At 31.3% G+C, this 14457-nt stretch overlaps 2 protein-coding genes across 8 annotated transcripts; both read right to left on the reverse strand.

Annotated features, from left to right (window-relative positions):
- Positions 1-2085: 2085 nt before the first annotated feature.
- On the reverse strand, positions 2086-6253 carry LOC105124921 (serine/arginine-rich splicing factor RS40-like). 7 transcript variants are annotated; one of them, XM_011025127.1, is made up of 6 exons: positions 6036-6253; positions 5817-5927; positions 4319-4431; positions 3280-3512; positions 2801-3058; positions 2086-2669 (listed from the first exon to the last, which is right to left on the reverse strand). In XM_011025127.1, exons 2-6 carry the CDS (start codon positions 5920-5922, stop codon positions 2633-2635), a joined length of 747 nt encoding a protein of 248 aa, XP_011023429.1. In that variant the 5' UTR covers positions 5923-5927; positions 6036-6253; the 3' UTR covers positions 2086-2632. The 7 variants fall into 7 exon arrangements, with proteins under 7 accessions (XP_011023429.1, XP_011023428.1, XP_011023434.1 ...); XM_011025126.1 differs by having other exon boundaries at positions 5817-5945; positions 6036-6252; XM_011025132.1 differs by lacking the exon at positions 6036-6253 and adding an exon at positions 4584-4851.
- A 3561-nt stretch (positions 6254-9814) lies between these two features.
- LOC105124922 (ethylene-responsive transcription factor ERF003-like) lies at positions 9815-10921 on the reverse strand. Its single transcript, XM_011025134.1, has one exon. The coding sequence runs from the start codon at positions 10722-10724 to the stop codon at positions 9867-9869; it is 858 nt and encodes a 285-aa protein (XP_011023436.1). The 5' UTR covers positions 10725-10921; the 3' UTR covers positions 9815-9866.
- Positions 10922-14457: the final 3536 nt, after the last annotated feature.

Below are 14457 nucleotides of genomic sequence, written 5' to 3' on the forward strand. Positions count from 1 at the left end.
ACTGCAACGATTGTTTGTGCTATTTGTCCAACTTTATTATACCCAGACACGCACCGTGCACTGACAAAGCAACATATATAATAAGCTCAATGATGAATTGATGTTCAAATCTCCTGTCTCAAAAGGGTTGTCAACGAGAAAAGAGGTGTACCGCTGAGTATAATTGTGTTTGGAATGAAATTGTGTTTTTTATTTTAAATATTTTTATGTATTGATATAAAAAATAATTCTTTAAAAACTAAAAAATATTATTTTAATATATTTTTAAATAAAAAATTCTTTTAAAAACAACTACAATCACAATCCCAATATCTTCTAAAAAGTATTATAATGACCTATAGTTACCTCAATAATTAAAAGGCATATATTCCTGCCAATATGCTTTGTCGAGTGAAATAAATCTTCCCGTCTCAGTGGCATGCATGGTAAAGTAGTGATGCCACTGATACTACTTTCCTAGTGAAGTAACATCCAAATCACAGCTACTTTATAACATCTAGCCCGAATATTATTAGTTCCCTAGAGGAGCCATAATCTTAATACATATGCATACATATACATACATACATACATATGTATGTATGTATAAGAAATGGGCAGTAGAGGAAGTCAAAGGACTGTAAAAGGAACAGTGACCATTCACAACCGGCAGCAGGAGAACCGAGAGCAAGCTAGCTTTATGTTTTTGTGGAGGGGCAAGAGCGAGTGTACCAAGACGCGTGGATGCATAACTGGAACGTAACGCTGTGCATGTCGGCTTTATGCAACATTTTGGCTTTTTATATGCCCACCTGCACACCATACTGCTCGCTGCTGCTTTTCATAAAATCCCTTCTCTTGTCTTGTTATTAATCTGCAAATCTCCCCGTTTACATAATTATATCCTTTTACAAAGGTTTAAGAGGGATGGATTTTTAAATTTTGGTTGCCCAAAGGAAAATATCCTTCAAAACCATAATTTTGCTCGGTTACTTTTAGAATAACGTTTGAAAACTACGTTTTTTAAAAAATTATTTTTTTATAAAAATAAATATTTTTAATGTATTTTAATTTTACACGGTTACTTTTAGAATAATATTTAAAAACCATGTTTTTTAAAAAATTATTTTTTAATATATTTTAAATAATTTTGATATGCTGATGTAAAAAATATTTTTTAAAAAATAAAAAAAATATTATTTTAATACATTTTAGTATAAAAAATACTATAAAAAACAAACAGTAGATGATTCTAATTTTCACATATATTAAAATTATTTAAAAAACATTAAAAAAATATAATTTAAAATAACTAATGTTTTGACCTCAATATTAAAAACGCTACTTATGTGAGGTCAAGGAGTTGTTAGCATTAACAACAACTAATCATTACATAACCACTTCAATTATCATAACCCCTGTCTTTATATATATATATAAACAAAAAACACTTTAAAACAAATACATTATTCATATCATGTTGAGTGTGTACAGCGGGGATGCATTTAAGAGAGATTCCTGGCTTTTCATATAGAATGCCAATGGGGGCCCTTTAACAGACCAACAGGTTTTACACAAAAAACCAAAGGGAGGGAGCTACGACATGAATAATTCTAATCGGTTATGCTTTGGACAGATAAATTCCTTCATGCAAACGCAAGGAAACGACATTAAGCAGTTAAAGTCTTCTAATATTCTGTCGATCTTTCATTGATATGCTTTGAAAATATACAAATGCAAGAAAATCGAGTTTAAGTTTTCTAATATTCCGTTGATCCTTCGAAAGCAAACAGTAAAATCTCCATTGGCTAAGTACCTTGTATAAATTTATGCTGCATGCTCGCGGAAAATTGAAAGTATCATGACCAATTAAAAACCTACCACCAAAAAAGAAAAACGAAGAAGGGATCTGGGTAGGTTTGACTTCCAAGTTTGGTAGAATTGTATACAAATCTAGGTGGAACTTTGGCTGGCCGGGTTTGACCCAAATCGACAAAAACCAATTCATGCAGGTTGCCACCAGAAACCTGATCCATCATTTCCACAATCACCACAAGAAAAATAGGCAATTTCACTCTCGAAAACAAAAACACATGCAAGCTCACACATTCAAATATTTGCATGCATGCAAAAAGATGTCCGCAAAAACCCATGATGACATTTTGTAATCCTCATTGCTGTCATTGAACAAAGGCCCAATGATTTCAGTGTCAATTGCCTAAACAAATGATTTCTCGACTCGAAGGTAGAAACTGTTCTTCTCCAAGAAAAGGGATGGAATGACAACAACAGGTACACAATTAGAGTTACAATTACAAGCAATAGCTCTCCAACTTCTATTCAACATTCTATGTCCCAGCTTTATTTGCATTCATCCAGAATCGCACTAGGACCAAGAATGTGACTTGAGAAAAATTGCACCAAAATCTATAACAAATTATTAAATATGAAACATCACAAACCATGTCAACATGCAAGAAGCCTCTAGAGCTAACCAAATCAACAGCATATCAACGTCAAAATCACTGTCTTAAGAAAGAAAGAAAGTCATTGATACAAAATGCACATCACCAGAGTAGCCGGATACCTGAATTGACTAGTCAAAAGATAGAGGACAGTCCAACAAACAGACTATCAAACCTTCTGCTTTTTCTCAAGACCGTGACCTTTCCTGAGATGGCGGGGAACGTCTGCATTGTAAATAATATGGTCAAAATGCTTGTAAACACGGCGTATTCACATCATGGTATTGCATTGAAAAACTAGAAAATGAGCACAAAGCAAAAATAACTGAGAATTACTAGCAGAGGATAATATGAACCTGCGGTATCTTTCATTTTCAGGACCTTCAGCTTTATCATAAGTATGATTTCCTCTTTGAGGTCTGGCATTTGTATTCTGTCCATGGCCATAGTCTGGGCTACCCCTATCTCTACGATATGGACTTGGGGATCGTTCACGATCATAATTTCTGTCAGGAGATCTGTCACGGCCTCTTCTCTCAGGACTGTAACCGTTCCTTCTTTCATCATCATCTCGAGCAGCATATTCCACTGAAATGACCCAGTCCATCAACTTGCTGCAACACGGTATCAAAATAGAAAGCACTAAAATAAGCACAAGTTATTGCACTAAAGCATATTAAACTTGGTTAGATTATTTTGTTTTAACCAAGAAAGCAAAACCACTAATACAACAACTTAATCACATCTGTTATTGATAATTACTAAGACAAAGTTTGAATGGGGCTACTAAATGAGAGTGCAAGCAGCTAGAAAATTAATTAAAGAAAAAATCGACCTCATATTAGTTGCTTCCAATGCCTTAGTAGCATCTTCCTGTAACTCATACTGAATGAATGCAAAATTCCTCCTAATCCTTGTGCTCAATATTTTTCCATAAGGATCAAAGTGCCTCTCCAGATCCCTAGTTCGGGTATGAATTGGATCAAAATTAATGACAAACAAAGTTTTTGATGGAGTCATATTAGCAGATGATCTTCTTGAACCAGCAGGCTTACTGTCACGTTCTTGCTGCAATACAATTTTGGTTGATTTGATTAATTATAGAAAAAAACATACAACAATGTATATATGAAGTGAATACATGTTTCCCATTTAACACTGAAACCAATCCTTGAGAAAGTAAAGGAAAACAAACAGAAGCAATAGGTAGAGCTGCACAAAAATGAAGAGAGGGTCAAGAGAGGGAGAAAAGGGATAAGAGGATTAACCAAAATTTCATGAATGTTAAATGTCAAGTTATGCCTGGCATTCTTATATTCTTTGGAAGCCAGAACACAGAGATTTTAAACAACACATACTTGCAAACTTAAATATGAAGGTCACATTTTTAATACACATATAGATACCAATATAAACCATGATGTGGGGTAAAAGAGATTTAAAGCTAAAGAAGAGAGAAAAGAAGAAGCCAAAGAAAGAGAAGAAAAGGTTGAAGAAGAGAAGAACGGGGATTGAAAAGTCTACAACTTTGCAATTTTTATTCAATTCATCAAAACTGTCAAATATTAAAAAAAATAATAATATAAATACTAAAATCCTAACTAGAACAATAATTAAGCTTATAACCAACTAAATAAAATACCCAACAATTATTAAATCAAGCCCAACTAAAAGTTCAAATAAATAAAATCAAATCATAAGCTTAAGCCCATTCTCTCAACGGTTTGGGCTACCCTCTATCATTTATGATCATACAAGTGTGTGAACAGTGTTTTGGGCCCTTTGTCCCCACCACACCAAGATATGGAATGCAAAACTACTACGAAACAAATAGACTCCAAGGCCTACACACCTTAAGTAACTACCAAACCTACCTTAGTCCACTCAACACGTAGACGACGTCCTTTTCTCCCAAATTCTGTTCGGTCAAGCCTACGGATGGCATCCTCAGCATCTCTTTCATCCTCCATATAGACAAAAGCAAATCCTACAAAATCAGAGTGTCAAGTGACCAGGAAAAAACAGTTACAACCCAGAAGAAAGATCATCTTGAGTCAAGCATCCTTTAATGTAGACATTATACACCATGAGAAAACCTCAACAAAATTTAGTTTTTTAAAAATAGATCCAAAAGAAGACCTGTTGAGAGGTAATATGACACCTGTCATTGGCTTTGAGATCATCATGATTTCTATGCTGAATGATTCCAAAATCAGAACATTGACCAAAACTCATGAGGTAATTAAGCCAATGGTGTCTCAGGGAATGAAGGAAGACAGTTCCATGGTGGATCAGGTTGGTTCTTGTGGAAAAAAGACAAGAAGAAGATGATGCTTGAAAACATGCCACAAAAAGAAATGCAGAGGAGCATATCCATCCAAGAAGAGCATGGACATTCCAAGTAATCCTGCGTCAAAGAAATCTTTGAGTATATTGGGTTCACATGCTGAAGAAAAAAGTGTTGTGTTCTCCATTGAAAAAATTAAAATGCATCCAAAAATAATTATCTCCAAAGAACAACTTGACCGTTTAGACATCAGTTCAAGACCTTTCCCTAACAGCTATGGGAAGAGTGTATGGCATGAAAAAAGAATAAAAAAAAGGGGGAAAATCTGATTTTCAAGTGCATTCAAACTTTCAGCCAATAGGAAAATTTTCTTGGTGCCAAAGTGCCAACTACATGTTCAAAATATCAGCATCCCTCATTCCCCACCTAGAATTCACAGTTGTAGCTCACATCTTTTAGACTATTTATACAAGGAAAATAAGCACTACATTCCCAACAGGACATCAACATGATGGCGCATAAACTCTACCATAATTGTCCTGCCATCTCCAAATGCAGCAAAGCAGCGGGCTAATTAGTGTGCCACACTCATAGTGGTCGCTATAGTTTAAAGGGCTTGTGATAAACACAGAATATGACATAGGTTGATCTACAAAAACTCAAAACACTAACATGTCCCAGCTCCGTCTTCCAATTACAGTCTCAGAAATCCAAATGCTCTTGAGATCTTTCCATTTGGCCTGGACAGGCATCTGCCTAGAAATAGGGAGCAAACCATGCTGCCCAATGCCTCACGTGGCCAGTTGAAAGGATCATTGCGCCTTACATCCTCCGTAGCAACTTTGCGATGTCCAGAGTAGGAAACACAAGTAAATCCTTTTGCCCTAGTTTCTGAGTATGCAAAGTTCAATGACTCATGTGGGCAGGCGAGATGATCATCACGCCTTACAAAGACTTCATTCCATCATCAAGAAAAGTAAATGACATATCAAACAACATCCAGCAAAATGTTCCAGTTACTTTATTTTTTGATCTATTCTGAGGCAGCAACATTATACTAAAAAAACAAAATAAAATTGACTAACCAGACTTCATATCCACCCTATCAATCCTCCCATATCTTCTAAAAAGACGCTCCACATCAGACTGGCGCGCGTCGTAATCAAGATTGCCACAAAATATAGCCTTCATTCTCCCTGGCAATTGGAGCAAAGCTTATCGTCCAAGGCCAAAAAGAAATTAATAAATAGAAATATAGAACCAGGCAAACAAAACTGGAGTAAAGAAACGCAGCAAGAGAGTACCTGGTTGTCTTTGTGAGGCAGAAACACAGAAGAGAAACCCTAGGATAGGCAGCGTAACTGGACGAACTGCAAATCAGAAATTGAAGATAGGCGGCATAGACACTAGACAGCCAGAAAGACTGGATGCTCAAGGGAACAAAAGGGCAACAATACGACAGCGTTTTCGTGGAAATATGGCGTCATTTTCTTTTGTTTTGAAACTCGAGAGTTTCTTTCTTTCTCCTCAAAAAGAGAAGAGGTCATTGTCTGCCCCTGAGCCTGTCTGGCCGCGTGGTTTTTTAAGTTTTTTTTTAATTTAAAATTATTAATTTTTTAGTTAGCTAATTTCAAAATTAATTTTTTTAAAAATAATAATATTTTAATATATTTTAAAACAAAAATATTTAAAAAAATATAGTACAATAGCACTACTCAATCCCAAATAAAAAAAAAATGACGATCATGTGGATGTAATATTTTTAGCATTGAGATTTTCCTATGCTTATCATCTCGGTAATTTTATAATTGGCGTTATTGGATGTCAAAACCCAGCAGAATAGAAGTAATTCAAATGAAGGTACTGTTTGGGAGTAAATTTTAACCTGTTTTTTTATTAAAATTTATTTTTTATTTTAAATTAATATTGTTATCATTTTAATTTACTGATATCAAAAATAAATTTTTTAAAATTAAAAATAATATTTTAATATTTTTCTCAATAAACTTACTTTAAAAAACAATTGCTCCAAAATACCACTTCCTTTCTTGAGATTTACTGCACTGAAATATAACAAAAAATAATGCATCCACATTTGCTAATTCTATTAATGCATGTGTGATATTGGTGAGGCCATATATATATATATATATATGATTATTGTTGGTTGAGCGAGCTAGCATCGACAAGTCCAGACTTTGTATATAATGGAGCTTATAGTCTTACAATAATATTGCCGGCGACGGATCTTGTGGAGGTTCTCTTTTCTTTCATGAATAAAATCGATTTGAAATTCATCCATCTTTCATGGACAAATCCGAATGTCTTGGCTCTCTATGTGCTCGGTCGGAATCCCACATTCCACGCACCTGCGAAGCAAGGCTCTTAGTTTTTGTTAAGATGAATATAATATATTAAGATCACTATTATAGATTATAGTTTTGATTTTCTTATGAAAAATAGTTGCTATCTGGATGTAACCAAAAAATAAGAAATCAACTTCATTTTTAACAAATAAATAGATATTTTTAATTTTTTATTAAAAAACTAATTAAATTTATACTTCTTTGTTGTTTGTTCTTATTCTTCCGCCTCAAAACTTTTTTTAATTCTAGTGATAATAACAACTCTTATAAATAAATCGTGTACATTTGAATTATTCATCAAGATGGAAAACAGAATTATGATAACCTAGCCGCCCATGATATGGAACACGAGGCAATGTCCGCAAAACACATAAGCCTAGAGAATTATGGATCATGAAGCTCGTTCCGGCAACCAGAACTTTAAGTGCAAATCGCAACCTTTATGGTTAGGGTATATTATGAAGCTCACTGTTTCCGGTGATCGCACTTTTCTTGAGATTCATCTTAGCAATTTAAAATTATTTTTTAAAAAATTTAATAATTAATATTTTGTAATATTTTTGTATTATTTTAATGTTCCAATATGATTTTTAAAATTTTTTAAAATAATCTTCACAACAATTTTTTAAATTTTTTTAAGTTATAGGTTATCTTTATGATCTTCACAACAATCATCTTCTTTAAGCCCTATAAATATGCAGAAAACATAGCCTCTAAAGCCCCAACATAACACGTATGTTTTCAAGTGTTCTTGCTACCCAAGTCTTGCATTCCAAACCTCCGATTACATCCACCAGCCTTGAAAAAAAACTTATCTTTATGGAGTTTTTGTGTGGATCCCATTAAGAATTATGCCCATCAAACAAAACATACGTGCGGAAAACAAACTATGTCGTTAACATACTGGTTTTGGATGGCCTAAAAGTTGCACATTGAAATAATGCTGCTTAGTTCTTAAGCAGTTCATACAGTTGACGAAAAAGCTGCTCAAGAATGGAAAAAAATGGTGCATCCACTGTTCATGAAAACATATTATACTTTGGTCATTAAACTTTATTTCTTTGTTTTTTTTATAATGCTCCAAGGTTATGTTGACATGCTTCTATGTTTTATGGTTTGTTTTGCCTTGAGTGCTCTCGTATGTGCACCATAAAAAAAGATTGCTCAGATGTTAAATAAAGGATCACTATATTATAGGGTTCAGCTAAAAGAATATAGAAAGAACGATAACCACAATTAACTGAACTATTGTCAAGAAGGAGATATCATTTATTTAAACGAGATGGGTTATCAGCTACCTTTAAGAGAAACTTATGCAATTCTAAACATTCTTAAACTTTGGTTTTGAAGGCGAAAGGATTCCTAAATTCTACGCCTTAATTAGCATTTGTAAGAATTATCCTTTTCCCCGTCAACAAAGATACAGATTGCGATGACCATTTTTGAGCAGCAGAAAGCAATGTGTGTGCTTATTTATAATTTCTGAAGATTTGCACTTCGTTTCTGGGATAGTCTAAACAGAGCAAAATCACATCCCTACATAAAAAAAAAATGAAGAGAGATTGATTGAGAGATTACTACGTACGAGCTTCGTTACAGGGAAAAGCTAGCAGGCACTTGTTGTTTCCATATTCTTTCTTTAAGGGGGATGAATATACTAGGCCACCTACTTAATTATAATCTATATATATAACATGCGTGCTTCAGTATCCTTGTTTCAAACAAACAAAGCACACTCTCAACAGTGATGTATAAAAAAACAGAGGTCTGACGTATTCTAAACTCCATACATGCACGCTTCAGAATTTAACTTTCCTTTTTAAAAAAAAAGGAAAAGAAAAAAGAAGCCAGACAGAGGCTACCAAATTTGGCTTTGTCTTCTGTCCCTCTTATTTCTTAGTCTTAGCTGAAAATTAGTTTTTTTATAAAGTGAAATTTATAAAAAATATTTTTTAAAAAAAGTAATTATTATTTAATATTTGATAGCCATAGATTTTTTTAATAAGTCTTGAATTTTTTTTAAAATTTTAATATATTTTGTACAAGGATTTACAATTAATATTATTTAATAAAAGATAAAATATTTTTTTTAATTCATCTAAGATGATAAACTCTCTCTTAATTACTTAAATATTTTTATAAAGTTCATGTTATATCTAATATTTTTTCTATTTATTACTCTTAATTAAGATAACGAGTAATAAAATCAAAGTATAATATTCTCTATATAAAATAAATTAGTGATATCTAATTTAAAAATTACTTGTGAATCTTTTCATAAATATAAATGATCTTTTTTCATATAAAATTTTCATATGGGTCATTCTACAAGCTTCTAGTTCTAAATATTCCTCTCACCTTAATTTATGAAAATAATTACTCTATTTTATAAAGAAAAAAACACGATATGTATCAATTTCAAGAATTCTAATTAATGTTTAGTTTTAATAGAATAATAACTATTTAAAAACAATACTTTAATGCAATAAAAATCATGTAATTATAATAACTTTATATTTTTTTTACAAAGCTTTTTTATATTAATGAATTTATTTTTACTCTACATTTATTAATAAAATATTAAATTTATTAATAAAATATTTAATAAATATTAAAAATAAATAATTTTTTATTAATAAAATTAATATATTTATATAAATAAAATTAATATCACAGCAACCAATTAATTATAAATTATATTCTCTAGCATCTTCATCACATTCCTTGAACGAAGCTGTTACCATCCGACGTCCATTTTTCCATATGCTACTAGTTCTCACCATGAAATGCAGAGCCCCTGAAGGAAGGAGACGCACAAAAGGATGGAGACCCACTAAAGGTTGGAGGAACGACAACAGAAGAAGAAACCTTGAACCTCTTACTCCTTGAACACTCTCCGCAACAAGTACTGGCATCTGGGCTATCAATCCAACCCATCATTTGATCAGCATCAACAGTGATGACTTCTCCAGTATCAGATCCATCTGAATCAAGCCCATGTTGTCTGAATTCAATCCATCCATTGCTACAATCTGAAACATTAGATGTTTCCCAGGAATAAGAAGGCTCATGACCTGATGCATGGGGCACAACGATGCTTGGCTGCACAACTTTCTCAATGTTCTTCGTGTCCACCGGGTTTTGGTATTGGTAGCTCCTACAGTGGAATATATTAGCAAAGGTAAAATGGTCACTCACTCTATTTTTTGTTGACTTATTCTCTGTCGTCCTAGCCGTGATACTCTGTAGATTCTTGCTCAATCTAGCCTTCAACGACGAGAAGCTAAGGCTGTACCTCCCATCAGACTCTGGCATGTTGAACCCACCATTAGAAAGGGATGATCCAGACTGGTTTAAGCTAGGATTAACAGCAGCAAAATTGGTTCTGGCATTCCCCCCCCGTAGGGCACGAGCAGCTTCATCATAGGCTCTAGCTGCCTCTTCAGGCGAATCATACGTTCCTAACCATAACCTTACACGTTGAGATGAATCCTTTATTTCAGCTACCCATCTTCCGGATGGCCTTTGCCTGACTCCAACAAATCTCCTAGCTGTAAGGCCTTTGGTTGCTTGTGCCTTGTTTGTGGTCGCAGTAGTAGGGTTTTTCAGTGTTTCAGGCTCTGCCATTAACAGCAAATTATAACAAGGTTAAACAGGCTAAACTTATCTGAGCCGTGATTAGGTCTTTTGTAGCACTGCATGTATATGTTGCAGGTGGAAAATACATAGAGGGTATTAGCCCACAATTAAGTAGTGATTAGCACCATGTATATAAAGGTGGCTATGGCTCCAATAAGTTTGTGAGTGTAGGCAGTTACCCATCTCAGTTATTTGTTTTTTTTTTTTTTGCATTAGATTTTAGCTCTAATCAGTACTTTGCATAGTGCTTCAAGCAGTGGCTTCAGCTTAATGACTCGGCTGGTGACTAATCCATCCATCTGGATGCTTCATCTCATACAATTAATTAATCATGCGCTAATTTTAATTAATCAGTGCTTATCACTCAAAAGAAACAATAATTTAATATTTCAATTATTAACCTCTTATTTGTTTCATATATAGAAGTCATCCTCGTGGGGTCATGATTGGGCTGTCCACGTTTGGGGGATTGTAAGATAGAATTATATCCCGGTAAGTAAGAATATATATGAGCATAAACTTTTATTCTGAGTTAAAAAAATAAACATAAGAATGATATTTACAATGAAAACTAAATATAATTTTATGTTCATGAAAGAGGTTATAATAAAAATAATGAATGAAAACATATATTTTAAATGATATGTGATCATTTTTATTCATTACTAGAAACGTGGCTCGCGCTATGTCGCAGGTTAATTTTTTTGTATTAAAAATATCAAAAAATTTAAAATTTAAGAGTATTATGTTTTTTTATAAAATTATAACTAAGAGCATTTGGTCTATCTATTACTCTTGATCCAAAAGTTATATTTATAATATAAATAATAATATTAAACTTGCATAACTCAAGTTTAAGTGAGTTTGGTTGCAATATCAAACCCGGAGCTTTTGATATGAATCTAGTTGCAAGATTTTATTTTAAAAGTATGATAATTAAAAAAAAATTAATATTACATAATGAAATTAAAAAAAAATTATTTGAAAAGAAAAAAAATAAAGCAAAGCATTATTTTGATGAATAGTGTTTTGCAAGGAAAGATACAGTAAAATCTCCTCATGAGATCACAATAATTTAATGACCAGTAAACAAAACAAATCATAAAGTTTAATTCTGAATCAAATCGATATGAAAATATGAAATTGAAAGAAAAAATTAATTAAGAAAAAAAAAATCTGAATCAACTGGTTTAACCCGTCAAACTTAGAATTTGTGTCATGAAATTAAAAGAAAAAAGATTATTGTCTTTTAATTATAGTTAATTACAATTTTTAAAGATGAAATTGGAAGAAAAAAACTAATAAAAAAAAGAAAATAAAATCTGAATCAACTGAGTTAGTCCACCAAATCAGGTTAATCTGTCAAACTTAGTATTCATGTCATGAGAGTGTGATAACTAAATAGAAAAAAATTAATATTAATAAACTAAAATGAACAAAAACAGATTAATTAAAAAGAAAAAAAAACAAAGGGAAAGAAAACCTACAGGATGAAAAAAAAACTAATGAAGAAAAAAAATCTAAATTAACTGGGTTAATTCATCAAACCTGGGATTTATGTCATGAAAGTTTGATAACTGAATAGAAATAAACTTAATATTAAAAAACTAAATTTTAAAAAAATAATTAAAACAGGAGAAAAAAGGAAAAGGAAAAAAACAAAAATACTAAACAAAAAAATATTATTTAAAAAAAAAACCTACATGAAGAAAAAGAAAAAAAAATCAGAATTAACTGGGTTAACCCTTTAAACCATATTAACCCATCAAATCTGATATTTGTGTCATGAAAGTTTGATAACTGAATAAGAAAAAATTATAGGTTAACCTATAATTAGCTAGATTAACCCGTCAAATCCAGAATCCATGTTATAAAAGTTTAATAACTAAATAAAAAAATTTAACATTAACAAACTAAATTAAAAAAAAATAATTAAAAAGAAAAACCAGAAACAAAATCAGGGTTAACCCATCAAATCTAGAACCCGTGTAATAAAAATTTGATAACTAAATATAAAAAAAATTAATATTAAGAAAAAAATTAAACAAAAAAATATTCATTAAAAAACAAAAAAAAACAAAACAGCTTAAAATAAACAAAAGGCAAAACAAAAAACCAAAGCAAAAAAAAAAAATAGCTAAGCGTTTCACTGTATATTGCACTCGAAAAAATTAATTAAAAAAATAAAAAAAATTAGGTTAATTTAACAAATTTGAAACTTGTGTCATGAAAATTTAATATTAATACAAAAAATTAAGTAAAAAAATATTTATTAAAAAACAAAAAATAAAAAAAACAACTTAGTGTTTCATTGTAAATTTATACAATGGAACACTATATATATAAACTACTTGCCGTCGCCATCATTGATGATGGAAGTAACATTTTTCTCTTATAAATATTATTATTATTATTATGTTTACACCACCATTTTTCTATCATCATGGCCGTCGCCGTTACTTTTTCTACCTTAATTCCCCGCCACTTATCTTTCATTGTCTCCTCTCGTGATTGTGATGATTGCATTAATTTTTAAAAACATATTATTATTATTACTATCATATTCTTTTTTTTCCCCACCACCACTAATCATTTTTTACTACAGCCACGATTGATTAAAATATTTCGTAATCATTTTTTTCTCAATTTAAAAACAAGGAATTAAAAATTCAAATTTCATTTATTACCCTTTCAAACAAGAAATTAAAATGTTATTCCCCTTACAATAGACCTTTCATTTTTGGTAATTAAATGAAAATCATAAGATAATAAACTTTTTGATATCATAGTACTTAATTTATCCTTTATAATAAAGTCAATAACAATAAATTACTAACAATAATTTAACTAAGATGTTACAGCTATTAAAACTAACTTCCACATTTTAAAACCAAATGGTACAAAAGATTTGTTTCTTTTACCAACTTTTACACATTTCTTTTTTACTTTAGATGGACTCGATATTGATATAAAATAATCACTTTGCTTTATTATAGAAAATGACGATAATATTAATACTGATTTAAATTATGCCTTTTATTTTTGAAAACAAATATATATCTAGTTATACACATGATAAAAGAAATATTTTATCTTTGAAATGGCACATATATTTTTTATATAGAGAGCCTTGCCTTCTTATTTTTTTTGTTGTTCAAATTATAGTTTTTAAATTTGATCCAGCACGACAAGTTAACCTGGGATCCGGTCAACTTGAGACTAGAATTGAGTTGGGTTAAAGAAAAAACCTGGTGTAATTCGGTTGACTTGGTAAGATTCTATCAAAAACCCGATTATAATCCATTAATTTTTTTTTATTAAAACGATATTATTTTAATTTTTTAAAAAAATTAACCTGAACAACTCAGTCAAAACCCAGAACCCTGCCTTTAGACAGAGCTAAGTCTAAAAACTATAGTTCAAATAGACCCAGGTTTACTATGAACTGCTATCATGCCTTTGGGTTGCTCCTTCTTCTTCTTTGTCTTTCTTTTTAGTCCTTTCATGGTTATTCATTTTGGTCCATAATATTTTTTTCGTTCAATTCCATCCTGCTATGATAGCATAATTTTAAACCTCAAATTATTAAAATAACATGGAATAAGATAAAGGCAAACACAATAACTTTTTTTTCTTTTTTTTATTGTTCATGAGGCGTGAAATAGCACAACTTAATCCCTGTTTTTTTTTTGTCTTTATATTTTGAGAGTTTGACTTTTCA

The sequence above is a fragment of the Populus euphratica genome, unplaced genomic scaffold (genome assembly GCF_000495115.2).
Source record: "Populus euphratica unplaced genomic scaffold, PopEup_1.0 scaffold32.1, whole genome shotgun sequence".
NCBI lineage: Eukaryota > Viridiplantae > Streptophyta > Magnoliopsida > Malpighiales > Salicaceae > Populus > Populus euphratica.